This window comes from Schistocerca cancellata, chromosome 3 (genome assembly GCF_023864275.1).
Source record: "Schistocerca cancellata isolate TAMUIC-IGC-003103 chromosome 3, iqSchCanc2.1, whole genome shotgun sequence".
NCBI classification, from domain to species: Eukaryota; Metazoa; Arthropoda; class Insecta; order Orthoptera; family Acrididae; genus Schistocerca; species Schistocerca cancellata.
This window is the reverse complement of record NC_064628.1, coordinates 368276175-368296989: the sequence shown is the minus strand read 5'-3', so window position 1 is coordinate 368296989 and position 20815 is coordinate 368276175. Positions and strand designations below refer to the sequence as shown.

The following is a 20815-nucleotide window of genomic DNA, read 5'->3' as shown; positions in this document are numbered from 1 at the left end:
AGCTAATGCAGTGAGTGCTCAGCTACGATCTACTCTCTTCTGCAAGAAGGAAGTCAGTACCAAGACTAAGTTATCTGTGCACCATTCAATCTTTCGACCAACTTTGTTGTATGGGAGCGAAAGCTGGGTGGATTCAGGGTACCTTATCAATAAGGTTGAGGTTACGGATATGAAAGTAGCTAGGATGATTGCAGGTACTAGTAGATGGGAACAATGGCAGGAGGGTGTCCACAATGAGGAAATCAAAGAAAAACTGGGAATGAACTCTATTGATGTAGCAGTCAGGGCGAACAGGCTTAGATGGTGGGGTCATGTTACATGCATGGGAGAAGCAAGGTTACCCAAGAGACTCATGGGTTAAGCAGTAGAGGGTAGGAGGAGTCGGGGCAGACCAAGGAGAAGGTACCCGGATTCGGTTAAGAATGATTTTGAAGTAATAGGGTTAACATCAGAAGAGGCACCAATGTTAGCACGGAATAGGGGATCATGGAGGAATTTTATAAGGGGGACTATGCTCCAGACTGAACGCTGAAAGGCATAATCAGTCTTAAATGATGATGATGATGATGATGAGAGTTGGCTACTGTATGAAAAGTGCATCAATGTACTGATCCTGAAATGTACTTTCTGGTCTCATGGTACTGACTTTGGTATAGTTTCTTCTTATATGCAGTTTCTTTTATAAAGAATTGGCCACCAGTTCTTGAAATCCAAGATATCCTCTGTTTTCACTTAACATACTCCAAATTTCACAGATGTGCTACTTTCTATTATCAGTTTGGTTATTTCATGCACGTAATATAGTCGATCATGCCTTCAAAGGGTGCATTTGATTGTAGCAAAATCCCTGTCACAGGGCAGAAAAGAATGATCTCTGACTGGAAAGAATTGCTCAATTTGTTTAAATCAGCCAGTGTCTGTTAAAAATAGAAGGAGCCTTACTAAAGTATGGTTCTTATTCTGCCATACACAGTTACTGGAATACAAATGTAGTTATGTAATTTCAGCAGGAATGTCCTACAGGATTATACAAGAAAGATCTCATTACATCCTTTCCTGGCAATTCCCTCATGATAAATGTATATTTTAGCTTTATTTTTCTCGATATGAATGCAAAACATATGCACATGTAAAAAGTTTCCTGGACAGGGATCCCTGGTAACTGAATGTTCTGCATAAAATCTATTGCCAGAGATAATACATGGTGTGTATCTTTCATTTCAGTTTCCACTTCAAGTTTATTATAGAATTTTTTAGCCCGTCTCTTGTGCCCCATCAACTCAGCCACTGCACACCGTTTTGCCACATAATTAATATGGGGATTTCGAATCTTAACTTATAATTCTTCATATAAGCAGCATGCATCTACCGGAGGTTGTCCAAATGACAGGGAGTAGTTTTCATTGAAAAACAAAGCAAATGTGTGGTAGCTACATTTAACGTCAGTATGTTTCTCCTTGAACATTGTATGTATCAACTTAATATTGAGTCTTGCATCTAAATACTTAGTTGTTCTCCCACTGTAGTGGCTTTCTCTTACTGGGTAGCTGTTAATGTGTTCTCTCATGAGCTGTCTAACTTCGGCTGACAAAGCATTTACATTGGGAGTTTTCCCTCTTTTATCATGTGGTCTCTGATCTGATACAGACAGCTTTCTCAGTCATTTCACTCTCTTGTCAGTTAAAGCTGGAAGATCCAGAAATGCTTTGTAACATACCTTCCTTTTGGTGTTACCCACAATTACATACTTTGTCGACTTGTCAAACTGAATCGTCTTTTCTAAGTCAACATCGCTGGACGTTATGTATGTCTATAAATGACTGAATATAAACATCTTGTTCATCTTTAGAAGGCAAGTTATGAATCTGTACTAAAATAGATTCCTTTTCATCTGCACTGATGTCTTGAAAGCACTTGAACCTCTTGCACCTGAAAACATAAAAGAATCCTATATAGAAACATATTCTCAATTGATTGCCATACTAGCAGAGGTGATGCCAAAATGTGTGTAGTGAACAAGAGCAGCATCATGGACAATCCACAATAAAGTTTAGTCCAAACACTAGTTACAGTGTTCAAAAAACTGTCAGTAACATCCAATATAATTAAAAATTACCTGCAGTCACATCCTGTAATTTTAGCTGGTATGCATTGTCCTTTATAGTTAATATATTCTTGGCCCTTTAGCTTTGCTGTTTTTGAAATATTCCTCTTCCATGTTGAAGGATTCCTTTTCCTTTTCTTCCCTTGTCTACTTTCTTCTTGTCGTGATACAGTGGCGCCTTACAACACTTTCGTAAATAAAATTGGAAATATTGCCAACAAACGAATGTGTAGATTAACAACATACACTTTCAGCTGTTTCCTTCCACCTAATAAGTTGTGCAGCTTAGCCAACATACCCTGCACATTGCTGCATGGATCGATTCATTTGTTCTACTGTCCAACGTTATCACTACACTAAGGTAACCTTCTGTTGAGGATACTGTGTGGAAGTGCTATGGCTAAATTCAAACTGGCAATGCTTGAAGTACAAAATAACTAATAATTGTGAAATGTTGGCCATAAAATATACTGATTAGTTTCAGATGGATGATAAAAGAAAAGGATAGTATTGCAGGATGGTAAACAATGATTCGACCATGTTGTTTACAGACAAGTTACAGGAAAAATGCTGGGGAGAAGTTTACAAAGCATACAGTGTAGAAGCAGAATTTAACTGTTTCTTAAACAGCATTTTCAGTCTTGTTTTCCCCTAAAACAGACAAGGTTAAAATTGAACAGAAGCGAGGTTAAGTGATAGATAATTTCTGTGATTAAAGTATCTTGTTTGAGAAGAAGAGACCCATATCTGAATCAGAGTATAATTGTTTGTCAAGAGTTGAAAATCCATGACCACCAGTATTGTAAAATCTACCAGTACATTTTTGAGAAAGTGAAACACATCATCTGTTACTATAGGTTATCCATCTTTGGCTGACTGCAATTTAATTAAAAAGAATTACACCAGATACATTTCGCTTTTATGTTTAAAGCGTCATCTGTGGTTATGGTGTTTCTTTACATATTCTGCTCCCTCCCTCCTTGCTAGCAGCGGTTGACATCGAAAGGCTTCATTTCTCACGTGCACTTGACAGTTTTTGCCATTCTGCAGTATTCCCTGCCCTGCATTATTTACACTTCACTTTCTTAAACTGTTTAAATTGTTTCCCATTCACATTAAGAAAGTGAAATGTAAATAATGCAGCACAGGAAATACTGCAGAAAGGCAAAAACTTCTAAGTGCAAATGTGAAATGAAGCCTTTGGATGCCAACCACTGCTAGCAAGGAGGGAAGTAGCAGAATATGTAAAGAAACACCAATAACCAAGGAAGATGCTTTAAAAATAAAAGTGAAATGCATCTGGTGTAATTCTTTTTAATTAAATTGCAGTCAGCTCAAGACGGATAACTTATATTAACAGATTGTAACAGCTGCTGTGGAAGATGGCCATGCAAACAAACATATGATAAAACACATCACTATGCACAAAAATAAAACCATCCAAGAATATTTAAAACATTATCAAACAAGAAACAAACAAAAATAGTGATACAAATGAAAGTGAGTTCTAGAAAATAGCTTTGACGGAAATGGTAACACTTTCAAATAATTGGTTGCCAAATTCAGTGATCACTTTGTCACATTGAGCAAACATTGCACCAGTAGCTGTAGCTGATGCAAAGAAATATAAACTCCATTACAAGATTGTTGACCTGCTGCAACCATTAACTTGCTCTCAGATATATCTCCACATATATCTTAAAATGGATTGACAGGTTTAAATGTTGGCCAATGGCAGTTCCACTGAAGAACATCCTTTAGAGCAGGGTTTCACAACATACGTGCTCGCGGAGCAAGCTGTGAGCAGCAAGGCGCGAGCACGGAGCAGCGCGAGCACGCTACCCCCACTACCGGACCAGAGCGGAGAGTGGGGAAAGTCACATGGGGCACACAACAGCTGCCGCCAGTCAATGTAAATCCACGGCCACCTGCAGGGATATCACTCACGAATTATTACTGCGACAAATGAAACAAATAAAGGAGAATGTACACATGCCACATAATTTTATTAGCTTAGTGTATGCCTCTACATTCGCATTAATTTGTGAACTGTTACACAATAAAAGGTGTCACTGAAGTGTGGGATTCTTGGTTATCTTGTACTTTTTGCCCTTTACAATTGCGTCTATGTTCGGAGTAATTGTTCTGTGCATTTTAGGCGCAGCGTGCAGTTTAAGTTTTGATCAGACAATGCGTTTCTCAGGCGCGTCTTGTTACATTTCATTGCAGAGAACAGTTGTTCACAAACATACGTGGAACCAAACATTTATATTATTGTAGCCGCCAGTTTGTGCAAACGAGGAAATCTATCCTGAGGGAAGTGTCTGTAGAATTCCCAAATGTTTTTCTTGTTCTGAAATTTGTCTCTGTATTCTCTGTCACACTGCAGGTCAATAATTTCTTGCTGCAGCTCAGGACGAATCTCTTAAATATTTGCTGAATATGGAGAGAACAGATCAAAATCACTGTCTAGTGCTGTCAGATCTTGAAAGCGCTGATCAACTAAACTATGTGAATAACGTTCACAGTCTTTGTGAACATCTTGCATGGATGATAATTTAGGAAAATGAGCTAGGTTTCCTGTTTCCAGCTGACTCACCCAAAGTGTCAATTTCATTTTAAAAGCTCGTATTTGATCTATGAAATGAGTAATTAGTAGATCTTTACCTTGTAGTAAAATGTTCAAAGCATTCAGATGGCTAGTTAAATCTGCTAAGAACGCGAGATCACATTCAAACGTGCACTCGCATTTCCCCTCCCTCCCCTCCCTCCCTACTCCGCGACCTTGCACCTGCTCGCGAGCACGTGCCTGAGCAGACGCGAGTACTCGCACTCAAAATCCAAAAAATCATCACCACTTACAGAAGATGACAGGTTGGTTGTCAGTACTTCACTTACCTGACACGACCATAGGTATACACCACATCAAAACCACTGGTTGCCATCCAACATTAAACACCATGGATGAACAGTGGCATCACAACATCAAGGCAACATTAAGAGTCTGACTTTCAAATGACTGGCTTGACAAGCTACTAACTTTTCTAATGGGTCTCTGTGCTTGTGTGACTCCATAATATAACACCACTGCACCAGGGATGACTTAGGGTATGAGAGCTATACTTCCAGTTGATTTTTTTCATTCTACATCATTACTTCACCCCAAAAAGCACATGGCATCACATAATCCAGTAAGTGTTTGACATCATGCTACAACATCTGTTTTCATCTATACTGAATTCCTGACCTGTTCACTTTTATCCATAAGATACACCTTTACAACCTATCTATGATGGACAATGTCTCGGACATTCACACTCTTAAAAGCACTTTGCTGTTGAAACACCTCATAATCAGATGACTATCTCCATTAACACACTTAAATCAGACTTTCTGCTGAAGAGTATGAATCCCAGATCACCCATGTCAACTTCAAGTAAACAAACAGCTCCAATCATCAAACCTTCATAGTATCACAACCAAGCCAGAACTTGTACATGTTCTGGTCACACAGCGCACTTCCCAAAGAAATATACAAACACTGTCACTGGGGAGGGAGTAGTAAGTGGCTGTAACTGATGCAGTCTTTTGTTTCTGTGTATTGTATCCACTGCAAAATTGCTAAAATATAAGTGCAGTCATTATACCTTTACCTTGTGCTGTACATCTGTTTAGTAAAAGTAGTGCTAAATAAATAGCTGCCATTAACATCACAACACACACATCTGAATTTGGGATGGTGTTGTGACTGAGAAGCATGGAATTCTGTTGAACAGCATTGCATTGTGTTTGGTGATGAAACATGGTTCTACACTACACTGGATGACCATCACTGATAAGCATAGTGGTGAGTTAGAAAGAGATGCCGTTCTTCCAACACTTTTGAGAGGCATGGTGGTGCTATTCCTGGTGTCATGGTTAGGGAAACCATTGGATATGACTTCGGGTCATGGACTTTAATGTTACAGTATTATGTCACAGACATCCTGTGTCCTCCTCATGTGTTACCTCTCTTGCAACAGCATTGTGCTGCCATTTTTTGACAGTACAATGCTTGTCCGCATGTGGCACATATCTCTGTGAACTGTGTGTGTGATGTTGAGGTACCCCTTTGGCTAGTAAGATCCCCAGATTGTCCCTGATAGAATATGTTTGGGACCAGCTTGGATGTCAACTCTGTTCCAGACCTAGTATCCAGGATATGAAGGACCAGTTAAACAATTGTGGGCTACCTTATCTCGGAGAGGATGCAATAGTTTAATGATGCTGTTCCCAACCAAATCAGAGCATGCAGCCAGAGGGTATGGGCCCATACTCCAAGATCTGTATAAATTTGCCTTGATTTTGTTATCACTGAAATAACATCACATAACCTCTCAACTCGTAAAGTTTCATTCCATTTTCTCCTCTCCTTGTGAGTGCCTCACTTTTTTTTTTTTTTGTTAGACTGTGTGTATATCAAACTAAGGCTGAGTGATAGATAGTATAGATCATTCCTCTTCCTACTGTTATTTTTATGAGTGTTACTGTTGTCTTCAACTTTGGCTGATTGTTGATAACAAACTGCATTTATGAGTAAATGTAGGCTAATCTAAGACTGATGTCAGTATGCTCAACTGCTTAAAGAACTTTCTGCACAATGTTCTAGAATGTACACCATATATTAGTCTTATCACAAACTTGTATGGAAAATGCACTTATTTCCTCAGTGGTGAGTCACTCCGGAATATGGTACAATAAGACATTAGGGAATTAAAGTAGAAAAAGTAAGTCAACTTTTTGACATTTTCATCTCCATAATCTGATACTACTCATAATGCAAAAGCTTCAAAGTTTATATGTTTAAAACAGTCTGTAACATGTGACTTCCAGTTCAGGATCTTATCAATATAAACAAAGAAAGATTTAGAATATTATGTGTAATTTACTGATTCACCCTCATGAATTATTTCTAATAGTGTGGTCAGGCCTTGTGTAATACTGAATTGCATGTCTTGTGTTTTGTCTAAATTGAGTGACAGTCTGTTTGCAGAGAGCCAGTTATTACTTTTCGAGATAAGTCATTCACATTTTCTAGTGTTGAAACTACTCCATTTGGTGTGATTATAATACTTGCATCATCAGCAAAGAGAACTATTTCTGCTTCTCGGGTATATGATGGAAGATCATTTTTAAATAACAAGAACAAGAGCGGACCAAATATCGAGCCCTTTGGTACACCTGTAATCATTATTCCCCATCCTAAAGCTGCTTTTTCACTGTGTACACTCCCTAAGTTTCTTAATACAACACTCTGCATCCATTTAGTTAGAATGAAGTTAGAATGAAGCTGCAAGGCCTCTGGTACAATAATATTTGAGCTTCCCTGGGGTAATACTGTGAACTGCTCAACCAAGTGTTTTTGGCAAGTGAAAGAAAATACCATTTGTCAATATTTTGTCACTAAAGCATTATGTTATATTGATTTGTGAATTAAAAAACAACATGTTATGATGGGAGATCCTTTTGAAAATCTAGCTGAGACTGGCTAAGTATTTTATTTTCATAGAGGTGTATTATGGTTCTTGCTTGCATAATTTTGTCCAGTGCCTTTGAGAATCTGGTCAGTAGTTATTAATATCTATCTTACTACCTTTCTTGTGAAGGGGTCTGACAATAACTTATTTCATTCAATTTCAAAAAAATCTCCTGTGATAGCAATGAGTTGCATATGCAACTGAATACATTGCACATATGTGAAGAACAGGATTTCAGTTCTTTATTTGTGAAATTGTAAACTGTGTGAGTTGATCTCCCAAAGATTTTAAAAGGTGATTCAAAAACTGTTGGGTATTCTGAAGACACAAGCATACAGTTCAGTGGTCCAAACTCTACCTTACCAGATACAGCTCAGATGATGTCTGAATAGACCTATAAGTGGTTCATAGCTAAAATTTTAATCTTATTGTCACTGCTGAATTGTGTTTGAGAATAGTGTAAAATCTTATAATTTACATAAAGTTTGAAATCTATTGGGATTTCTTGGATGACCCGGAGTATATTAATGAACTCCTAAGAGTAAGTTAGAAACACCATTTGGTGTAATTTACGAGGGTTATTCCAAAAGTAAGGTCCGGTTATAAAAAAAAAATCAAAACTAAAATGTTTTTTCAAAACAATTGTTTTATTTACATTCCTTACATCTTTATCTATTTTTCTACATAACTTCCATACTTATTTAAACATTTGTCACATCGTTCAACAAGCTTTTGAATGCCCATGTTATAGAAATCGGCCGCCTGTGACGATAACCAGTCCTTAACTGCTTCTTTCACTTCATCATCTGTGTCGAAGCGCTTGCCGCCGAGAAACTCCTTTAAGTAACGGAACAGGTGGAAATCACTTGGCGCCAGGTCCGGACTGTAAGGAGGATGGTCCATCTGTTCCCATCCAAATTTCTTGATCAGAGCTTGCGTTTCATTTGCAGTGTGGGGTCTGGCATTGTCATGCAACAACAAGATTCCAGACGACAAAAGACCACGTCGCTTATTCTGGATTGCACGTCGAAGTTTAGTCAGGGTAGCGCAGTAGGCGGCTTTATTAATCGTTGTTCCTCTCTCCATAAAGTCGACTAACAATACTCCACGTCTATCCCAGAACACAGTCGCCATAACCTTACGTGTTGAGATTGTCTGCTTTGCCTTGACCTTGACTGGCGATGACGTGTGACGCCATTGCATTGACTGACGTTTAAACTCTGGAGTGATGTGAGAAACCCATGTCTCATCCCCTGTGACAACATTGTCTAAAAGACTGTCACCTTCCTTATGATATCGCTCCAAAAAATCAAGAGCAAAAGCCATTCTTTTCATTCGTTGGGGCTCAGTAAGCAGCCTGGGAACCCAATGGGCACACAATTTGTGAAACTTCAAATGTTCAGACACAATTCTGTACAAAGTTGTTCTACTCACATTCGGAAAATGCATGTCTACGTCTGTAATAGTGAATCGGCGATCTTCACGAATTTTTTTGTCAACCGCATTGACCAAATCGTCTGAAATCACTGATGGTCGGCCACACCGTGGTTCATCGTGCACATTATCCCGTCCTTCATTAAAAGCTCGCACCCACTTGCGCACTTTACTGTCGCTCATTATGTTAGGACCGTACACTTCAGTAATCTGCCGATGGATTTCCGCTGCTGAATTGTTTCTTGCAGACAAAAACCGTATCACTGCCCTTACTTCACAATCGGCGGGCTGATCAATTGTCTTAAACATTGTAAAGTGACACTGTGAACTACACTCAGCAACAGTAACAAAGCGAATGGCGGCGTTTGACGCGCAAGGCTTGCCGGGAGTCGGCGCGCATGCGTGTTTTGTCATTGGCGCCAAATTTCAATAGTTACGGCGAATCGGACCTTACTTTTGGAATAACCCTCGTAGTAGTAACAATTTGATTATGCTTCCATTTTTAATTTTTCACATTGTTATCACTGAATACCAGAGGCAAGAATCCATCTTTTCATAAATTCGTTAGTTGAGTAAGATGCTTATGGTAAGTGAAGATTAAAAAATTAAACACTGAGAATATATTTGTAAAGAAAGAAGAAAACTACAAATGAATTTAATAGATAAATTGCACAATTACATACAAATGGTTCAGTGTATGTTGTAGTCCATTTCTTCTAGTCAGCTGTCATGTGTTCAAAGTAACAAAAGGTTGTCAAACTCAAAACTACATCCAGTCATTTTTTAAGTGTTGTGAGATGTATTAATTGCAATATTTCATTGGAGCAGAATCCTTCAGCCTGCCCAAACCTAGCAATTTTCATTGCTCATGTATCACGTTCCTATATGTACACATATTCACCAGATTCATTTCAGTGGCACAAAATGCATAAAAAGTGTTGCTTGACTGCCTTGATGATGATTTCGCAGTATCTAGTATGCCAGCACAAGTGTGTGTGTGTGTGTGTGTGTGTGTGTGTGTGTTTGTGCAAATAAGGGGGGGGAGGGAGAGAGAGAGAGAGAGAGAGAGAGAGAGAGAATTTGTTTACATGTACTTGGTATTCTAGGATTTCTCTATTTATTTGGACAGCATAATGATCATAGTTAATTCTAATTTTATTTAGCATAAATCTATGAAGCATTTGTTTAAGTGTATTATTTAATGGTCTGCAAAATTTCTCCCTTCAGGAAGGAGCTAGAAGAGAATGAACTGAAGCTGGACCATATGATGGAACAAGAACGTTTAAGAGGATTGAAAGAAGAAGAGCGTCAAAAAGAGAAGAAATATTGTCAAAAATACGAATATGTACAACAGATTATGAAGCAAATGAAAGATAATGAATCTGAAAGACTTAAAGAAGCAAAATATATTGAAGAGGTAATGTAAATAACACATACATAAAAGAGAACCAAATAAAATACTTTATGTCTACACAGTGATCAAAATTCATGCTTGTTATGATATTGATACAGCTGACTTGTCTGTGTAGTTAAAAAATGACAAACAGATCAAAACAACTCGAAGGTGTTTTTGTGTATCTTTTGTGTGTGGGCTGGGTGGGGCAGACCTGCAGAGAGGTGGGTCAGGAAGCTGGGCAGGCATAAGAAAATTATTTAATATTTGTCTCTTATGAAAACACATAAATACAATTTAGAGAAGAAACTGAGTGGACATTTTCATGAAGCATTCCAGAGTTACTGTATATATTTTACATTTCCTTTTCAGGCTTTTTTTAGCTTAACTACATTGTGTGGCCATAGAATAAATATTTCTGCATCAAACAATGAGTTTTTCTTCCCATGTGTGGTAAATAGCTTGAGTGCTATAATTTTTTTAATGTGTAGGCTGCATGTGCATGCAACATTAACACTATGCCTTAACTCTTTTTGTTTATGTAAAAATACTTGAATTAAATTTGTGATGATAAGTAATATTGAAAAGCAACTTATTAATGTGTACTCATATTGTTAATATGGGATACCACTGTACATTGTAGAGTAGGATTGCAATAATATTGTGTCCCAATTTGCATGGAATTCTGAGCATCTTTTACAGTCCTATTAAATTTTATCATATCTGATTTCTTAGAGGTACTGTTTTGTACCCACAGGAGAAATTTCATTTCCTGGAGTTGCATTATGCTAATGGCGAGTACTAAATGCACTGCCAGTACAATGTAGCTGGCCAGGACACTATATCTGAGCTGGTGTGTCAATCCCCGAATTCAATGCTGCTTTATTTCTTTTATCTGTCCATCAGTTAAGTTGCATTATTTCTTATTTCCTCCTACTTTCTTTCAGCTTTTTGAATGAGGAATTCCTGCACAGTCTATTAAAGCAAGGGTTTTTCTTGTTATCTCTAGTGTGGTTATATCTCCCAACAGCTGATTGTCCTTGTAAGATCTGTGTTGATGAAAAGGGGATGCATGCTTCTTTTATTCAATCACGAGTTATCTTCATATGTTCTCAAGTACTAAGACACTATTTTGTTGTTAGTCATCTGCATGTCACAGCTATGCTAGTCATTTGGCATATGGGAAGATAACTTTTTCAGCCATCCTTTGAGTACTGCCTTGTGGCATCCTGTTTCTTGGGAAGATATATTAGCTGCCAAATAAAACTTGGCTCTCTTTGCAGATCCTTCTTGAACATTTATTTATCAGCACCACATTTGTTTCTTCACAACACTTTTACACAATCTGTTACCTCTGCTATTTCCCAGAATGAAGTTGAACAAACTCTTCTCTTTCCTAATTAGTTAACTATGTATGATGCTTCCTCTATTATTGTAGACCTATGGTGGAATTGGGTTACAGATCCATAGAGTTGTATATTTTACACAAATAACATTAGTTATGATCAATTATGGAAAAATATATTTTTTCTGAGTAGAAACAACAGAGACACAAATGGACAGCTTATAAATTGATGCCATAGGATATCTTGTCTGGAAGAAGAGAGGAAACGAGTGGAACAGATGTGACTCAATAGGGAAAACCCTTTGACTTCTCTGGACGTGTTAATACATGCCACTGTTACTGTCCCCGGGTGTTCTGGATGCCCGTATATGTGCCTTTCATCCTTCCATTAGGTGCTCTAGATATGTATATGTACACCTCCTTGTCACTGCCTTTGTGCTCCTGACTTGTTAACACAGCCAGCTGCTTGGGTCCTTCTGAGCTCCAGATGCAGTAATGCATGAGGCATTTAGTGGCCAGATAGAGCAGCCAAGTAGCTGTATTTCCACCCTGAGTGCTCACTGGGTTTCCATCATTTGACCTATGTTCATTGGCTGCTGCGCTCTTTATGTATTATTAACATTGAAAGAAGTAGAAGTAGAAGTGCCAATGTAGTTGTACAGAGGAATAAATCATGTAGATGGTGACAGGCAAGTACTCCTGGTACTTGGCATCACGGATAAAAGAAACTTAAGCAGAGTATCAGATTCCTCCATATAAAAACCATTCCAATAGTGTTGCTGGAGAGGCTAGTTGGCAAGCTGACATCAGTACATGTTGCTATAATGCATTCTAAAAGTTGTAAATAAACAAAAGATCTTGATTGAAACTGAAATAATTAAAAATTTAGCTACATAGTGATTACATCTTGTGACATAACAACAAATAGCTCTCAATTAAAGTTGAGTATCCCACATAGAATATCATAAATATTAATGTGTGCAATGCCACAATATTATTTCTTGATGAGGTATTACATGCTTTTAAGAGAAATACATCTTTCCAACAGAAAAAATTATAGTTATGTCTATATCTCATTAGACAAAAGTAGCTTAGAGTCTTAATCAAATGCCAATATATCACATCTTTTTGCATGCTGTCATTTGCAAAAAAACCTTGTTTCTTGTTTCAATATCTTGAACCATTTATGAAATATGATGGCTGTTACAACCACGTGATTCATGTTGTGCATGGACAGAACTCTGCGCACGATGGGTGCATTCTGCTCGTAAATACAAAAACCAATATCTTGAGAATATCTTGAGTATATCACTCTGCTCTCACCTTTAAATACAATTTAAAAATGTTAGCTATATTTTGTATGCAGTAATCAGTGTCATAAAATGAACCATACACAAAGTCTTCTCATTGTATTTTTACCTCTGCAAAAATCTTAAAATATTGTGCAATGCTTCATTTGATTGGATGTAGCACTAAGACAAATAATGAAAAGAAGTTAACTTATTTATTGTGTGAATAAATCATACTTTAAGATGCAAGAGAATCAAATTTTTTCCCACTAAATAGTTTTCATAATATTGAATGATATGTATTTCATATTGGTCAACAAGTCCACTCAAGCACATCGCTGACAGTTTGTATGACCCAACCATAGAAATAAAAACTAATATCTTGAGAATGGTGAGATATATCAGTCTGCTTTCAGCTTTAAATACAGTTTCAAAATGTTAGCTGTATTTTGTATGCTGCAATTAGTGTTATAAAATAAACCATATGCAAAGTCTACTGTGCAAAAATCTTAAAATTTCATTCAGTGTCTTATTTAATGTGATGCAGCACAGTAACTAAGATGAATAACAAATGGAAGTTCAGCCATTTATCGAGAGAAGATCTCATACTGTAAGATGTGAAAGAATAAAATTTTTTCACCAAATAGTTTTCTTAAAATCGGATGATAATTTTTTTTATTAGTGAACCGCATGTGTGCTCAACAAAGTCACTGACAATTTGTGAATAGAATCAGCTAATTCTGAGCAAATAAGTTATTAGTGTGATTCCTAATGATTGCAGATGTATTAGAATTATATCACTGATAGGGCCATCCTTTCCATGAGTTATTATAGTTGTGAATATAGAACAGCAGCTTTATTGAAGACTAACTATGAAAGAACACTAACTTATGGAGATGAATACAAAGTGACACACCACTTTTGACATAGGCTTCTAACATCATATTAAAAACATAGGCATGAAACAGTATTGGCATACCTCTGTGTCTGTTTATGCAATAATTTATTCCCAAAGTTATAAAATGAAAAATTTAAGTTGTTATAGGAACTATATTTATTTTCTATAGGGGGCATTTAAACCCAGATCAGCAAACAAAATTGTCATGCCCAACACACCAGGAATATTCAACTCAGGGGAGCCAGACCACAAGGCAGAACCAGTACAAAGATAGCATGCCTGGAACATAGTCTCCCAGCTATGGTAGCAGTGTGACAACAAAGCTGCACTCTCCTTGGAATGCAGCAGGTACATTTGTAGCAGTCAATGGGTTCATTAAGAACATCAGCCATATCCTTGACTGAAGGGAGAGAACAGGGTAAGTCTACAGGAAAGGCAATAACTGGTTATGAAAAATAATATTTTTTGTAACTTTGTGATGTCAGTGATGTATATCCCAGTGAATGTTCCCACAGAGCCCACGCCCGCCCCCCTTCTCCCCCTCCTCCTTCCTACATGGTGGAGCACTGGAGGGGAGATAAAAGTGGGATCAGTGACTGCTTCAATGGTGGGTACTGATGTGAATGACTGCTCATGCCATGGCTGGGACTTCCATAGTCATGACAAAAACATTTCTCTAAGTGATGTTGTCCAGATGCACATGACTAGTCGTGCCCTGGCTGTCACTTTCATGAAACACAATTGGATCATCTCTCAAAGTCACAGTGGGTGAAGTATGAGTGCTGAACAGGTGGTTTGGCTGAAGCTGATGTGGAAACACCCAGTGTGACCACACAGATGCCGGTGGTATGACCAAAGAGGTGGGGGCAGGGTGTCAATGGTGAGGCATCATGAGACTGTGGTAGCTGTTGTCAAACACAAAACAGGTAAACATTACCAGTGGACTCAGTGTTGTCATATGAAAATCAGCTGCAGGCTGCAGTTGAGCTACATGGTGGAGAGTCGTGTGGAAAAGATGTGGCAATGGTGTGCTGTAGAGCTGGAGGGGTGTGCCCAATGATGCCAGCAGCAGGGTAGGCGTATGGCGAGGCAGGGCATGTTGTACTAATATGTGTGCTTTGCTGTGTGTTCAGTGTCAGTGGCAATGTGCATGCTGGGAAGACTGAGGAGTGAGCATTGTTGGATGTTGGGTGGGTGTGACTCATTGGAGTGGGGAGTGAGTATGGTTGGATGTTGGGTGGACGTGACTGATCGGTGAGACTGGGGCCATGCATGTGCTCCCACTCTTGTTGTCATGACAGTTAAGTGACAAGATCATGAGCTGCTTGCACATCTGGGTGAGGGCAGTAGATATACCTTCATTACTTTGCAGGAGCAACATGTTCCTCATACGGAATGTGTCCAGTGATGCACAGCAGTCAGTGTGATGTTGGTGAATCACCAAGAGCTCTTCAGCCGAGGAGGCACACTGCTTGGGTGTGTCGATGGTTGTATGATAGTCTTCCTGTTGTTTGTCTTGATGGCAAAGGTCCTGGGATGCAGCAGCCCTTTTTAAAGTACAGGAGTGTGATGTGATGTTTGAAATTTTCCCGGCATACTGATTGTTCCATAAAAACACGGGGGAACTGCCCTAAGTCAGTAACATCTTGCCACGATATTTCGGCACAAAGTCTTTTGGCCATCTTCAGGTGAGTGCAGTTGTAGAAGTACTGGTGAATACGCGCTGAGCTCTGCTATTTAAAGCCAAAGGGGGCTGCATTGCACATGCGCTGCGCATGTACTGTTTAGCGTGCGCGTTCACAACTCCGTGCACTGAGCCTGGCACCCTCCGCGGTGAAAACTTGGCATTTTGATATCAGATCGATCTTCATCTTTATACCCATAACTATGTTGACTACGAAGTTTCTCTACAACGTGATTCCAAGCGGAATTTAACTGGTAACCGCTATCTCGATTGATAAGAGTCCTGCTGTCTGACAGTTTTATTTCTATGGATTCACTTATAATTGAACTCCAGAAATTTGATGTTTGAGCCACAATTTTTGTATCATTGTAATTCATAGAGTGGCCAGTAGAAATGCAATGTTCAGCGATTGCGGACTTGGTGGGTTGGAGAACGTGAGTATGCCACTTGTGTTCCACAATATGTTCCTGCATCGTTCTTGTTGTCTGCCCTATATATGACTTGCCGCAATCACACGGAATCTTTTGACACCTGATTTACGTAGGCCCAGGTCATCCTTAACGGATCCCACCAGTGATGATATTTTAGGAGGAGGGCGAAAGATGACTCTAACTTGATGCTTCCTCAATATTCTACCTATCTGTGATGAGATGTTCCCAATAAAAGGTAGATAAGCCGTTGACCTGAAGACCTCTTCTTCTTCCCTGTTGCGTCGTTTGTAGGACTGCATAGCTCTGTTCACTTGCTTAGTTGAAAAGCCATTCATCACGAATACTTTTTGCAGGTGTTTCAGTTCCGCTTGAAGACTGTCGACGTCAGATATAGTATGGGCACAGTGGATTAAAGTTTTAAGGACACCCATTGTTTGTGCCGGATGGTGGCAACTGGTAGCTTGCAGATACAAATCTGTATGGGTCGGTTTCCTATATACCGAATGACCAAATGTGCCATCATTCTTGCGCCGTACCAGCACATCTAAAAATGGCAAACATCCATCTTTTGCAGTTTCTTAATGTATGGAATTCATATGATGTAAAAATTCCTGGAGACGGTCCACGCCATGAGGCCGTACTATAAAGGTGTCATCCTCATATCCCCAAAACACTGTCAGTTTAAAAGTGGCAGAGTTGAGAGCTCTCTCTCCAAAATCTACCATAAAAACATTTGCCACCAGGGGAGACAAAGGACTCCCCATGGCGACACCGTCAGATTGTTCAGGAATTTTTACATCATATGAATTCCATACATGAAAATATTAAGTTCACTATGAAAACTGAAAAAGATGGTTGTTTCCCATTTTTAGATGTTCTGGTACGGCACAAGAATGATGGCACACTTGGTCATTCGGTATATAGGAAACTGACCCATACAGATTTGTATCTGCAAGCTACCAGTTGCCACCATCCGGCACAAACAATGGGTGTCCTTAAAACTTTAATCCACTGTGCCCATACTATATCTGACGTCGACAGTCTTCAAGCGGAACTGAAACACCTGCAAAAAGTATTCGTGATGAATGGCTTTTCAACTAAGCAAGTGAACAGAGCTATGCAGTCCTACAAACGACGCAACAGGGAAGAAGAAGAGGTCTTCAGGTCAACGGCTTATCTACCTTTTATTGGGAACATCTCATCACAGATAGGTAGAATATTGAGGAAGCATCAAGTTAGAGTCATCTTTCGCCCTCCTCCTAAAATATCATCACTGGTGGGATCCGTTAAGGATGACCTGGGCCTACGTAAATCAGGTGTCAAAAGATTCCGTGTGATTGCGGCAAGTCATATATAGGGCAGACAACAAGAACGATGCAGGAACATATTGTGGAACACAAGTGGCATACTCACGTTCTCCAACCCACCAAGTCCGCAATCGCTGAACATTGCATTTCTACTGGCCACTCTATGAATTACAATGATACAAAAATTGTGGCTCAAACATCAAATTTCTGGAGTTCAATTATAAATGAATCCATAGAAATAAAATTGTCAGACAGCGGGACTCTTATCAATCGAGATAGCGGTTACCAGTTAAATTCCGCTTGGAATCCCGTTGTAGAGAAACTTCGTAGCCAACGTAATTATGGGTATAAAGATGAAGATCAATCTTATATCGAAATGCCAAGTTTTCACCACGGAGGGCGCCAGGCGCAGTGCACGGAGTTGTGAACGCGCACGCTAAACAGTACATGCGCAGCGCATGCGCAATGCAGCCCCCTTTGGCTTTAAATAGGAGAGCTCAGCACGTATTCGCCAGTACTTCTACAGCTGTACTCACCTGAAGATGGCCAAAAGACTTTGTGCCGAAATATTGTGGCAAGTTGTTACTGACTTACGGCAGTTCTCCCATGTTGTTATGGAACTACAGAAGTGTGGCTTGTCGTATGACCAAGGAGAGGTGGAATTAGCATAAAAAGACTATTGCTAGGTCTGGTTTTGTGCTGTCCTTAACAGAGAATGTCCATGTGAGGTGGCGAGATGGTGATTGTTGTACAGCTTGGGTCATCAATTTGTGCACTGTGATCAATGATCTGGTAGCTTAGTGTGGCTAAAATGTCGTAGGTTAGTCCTTTGTCAATGAGCCATCAATTAGTAGAGGGTTGATGTCAGAACTTATACCTGCCACAGGTTGTTCATCAGAGGGAATGAGGCAGGCAGCATATTTGAAAACATTGTCCTTGGAATTGGGACCAGCAGAGGTGGAAGCTTTGTAGAATGCTCATCAGAGTCCAAGTCGATGAGAAATTCGGAGATGTAAAGTCTGGTAGCAGTCATTGTAGGTTGAGTGAGAGAAGATTTGCTACTGTGTGGAGCCTTGAAATGACTAGAATAGTCTTCTTGAATACCTGAACTTGTTTCAGGCACTATTGAGTAGTCACAAGACAGGCAACTGTTGCATACATTGTCGTCAAATTGGGCTCACTTGGAGAAGGTGGTTTGTGGGGCATAGTTACTTAGTGTGATGCAGTTAGGAGTCCCTGTGCAAGTGTAAGCATGGTGGGGTTGGTGGCATGTTACGACAGTGCAGGTGCGATTTGGTAGTCCATGTTTTGCACAGATGTGGGTGCAGTCATGTCAGTGGTATAATGTGGTTGCATGAGTGTGACATGAAGGGTAGTGATCTGTGTAAGGTCAGGTATAGCATGACTAGCAGTGTTCTGTGTCAGTGAATACAGGGAAGGAATGATTTGTTGATGTCATGCATTAGTCATCACTCCAGGTGAGCATTGTGATGTCAGATTTTCTGGTAGTTTGGTGGTGTTGGTCAGACTTGACTTCTGGGTGGAATTAAGAATGGTGAAGCTGGTACCGCAGTGCATGGCCACCAGCACTGTTGCCAGTGGTATGAATACATTGTTGGTATTTGGTGAAGTGTTCTTGATGTAGTTGTTCATGTGTTGTCCATGAAGACATTGAATTATGGCAAAAGTGCTTGAATCCAAGCCAACAGAATGCTGTAGTTCAGCAGTTGCAAGATGGATGTGGCAATGTGGCCCCTTAGTAAATGGTTTGTTGTTTTTTCTGTTCAGCTCTAATGTTGTAAGTTGAACCACAGTACTGAAGCACATCACTTGCACAGTTGATGTCTAGTAACAGTCAGAGAGCCAGCTGAGAATCATTACACTGTCCATAAAGGAAAACATCAGTGTAGCATGTGAATTTCGGCACATGATGGTTACATGTGGACTTCATTGTTGTTGTGTAGTATCTAGTTCAGTACATATTTGGCACAATTTCAATCATTGTGGGTTGCCAATGCAGAAATTGTATGGTGTGGGTACAATATAATTGAGGTATGACATGATACAGAACTATAACAATGCTTTATTGCACCGTAAAAGATATATGTCTGTTCTGCTTTGAAGCTAAGAACACACTGGAGTCTGTGGTCAGGTCACAGATATTCCACTTATCATACATCAGTTATGTATATCACAATAGATCAGTGGATGCTGCCACCCCCCCCCCCCCCTCAACCCCACATGCATAAATATATAAAGGTATTGTCTCTGTCTGTCATCAACCCCTTCCACACAGGTTGGATGATTTGTGGAACGTAATTGGACATAATGCTAGTTTAAGTGACTGTTAACGACAAATATGGTATTTTAATAGGTTCACTACACATTAAAAAATGACTCATACCACATTCTAGTCTTTATCATAAACATATATGGAACGTGTAAGTAAATAACTAACAAACCAAAAAGAGTGTATTGTGAAATGAATTCTCCTCCCAATATGATTGAATGATGGAGGTGTAAAATAATGAGAAAATACATTATAGTCTTCAAATCTAATGCAGCTATAGCCACTATGATCATACAAATCAGAATGTTGGAGTTTCAGTCAGAAACAAGATACAGAAAAAAAACAGTGGAAGTGACATTTAGTGTCACAGATATCAAAAGGTGTGTGAGACCTTTATCACAAAGGCAAATCCAAGAGCTTTGGACATTCATCTAAAGAACTTTAGAAATGCCAAAAATCTTTTGTAGTGGATGAGGATACTGAGTTGAAAAGAGACAAAATGTAGGAAAATGGAAGTTAGTCTGGAATGTTAATTTGTTAATATCAAAAATATTATTTCCTCAGTTTCACTTCCTTCTATTTCACTTGGGAGCTAGTACCTTGGAGAGGTTTGCTGATTAGTCCTTTATTAATCTCTTTTCTTCAGTCTAAACTGCCACCCTAGCCAAGGCCTCTAACATGTACCAATACAGTGGTACTTTACATAAAGTTGAACCAAATCTTAATAGTAGAAAAAATTTTCTTCATATCTAGTTGGCTGCAAAGGTGAGAAAAATTGTGGGGTACACTTCCTATTCAGTAGACTGTCAGTGTCAGATTATCATGTCTCGACAGTGCCTCATAAAGTGAGGGATTGTGACTCTGTTGATTGTGATCCATCCATTGGATTGTTGTTGTAGTTGGGGTCTTCAGTCCTGAGACTGGTTTGATACAGCTCTCCATGCTACTCTATCCTGTGCAAGCCTGTTCATCTCCCAGTACCTACTGCAGCCTACATCCTTCTGAATCTGCTTAGTGTATTCATCTCTTGGTCTCCCTCTACGATTTTACCCTCCACGCTGCCCTCCAGTACTAAATTGGTGATCCCTTGATGCCTCAGAACATGTCCTACCAACCGATCCCTT

At 39.2% G+C, this 20815-nt stretch overlaps 1 protein-coding gene across 1 annotated transcript in view; it reads left to right on the top strand.

Moving 5' to 3' along the window:
* LOC126176716 (cilia- and flagella-associated protein 45-like) overlaps positions 1-20815 on the top strand; it is a 150462-nt gene that overhangs the window by 67616 nt on the left and 62031 nt on the right. Inside the window, exon 5 of the mRNA XM_049923883.1 lies at positions 10282-10471. Coding sequence (XP_049779840.1) covers positions 10282-10471 — 190 coding nt within the window. The remainder of the gene's footprint in view (positions 1-10281; positions 10472-20815) is intronic.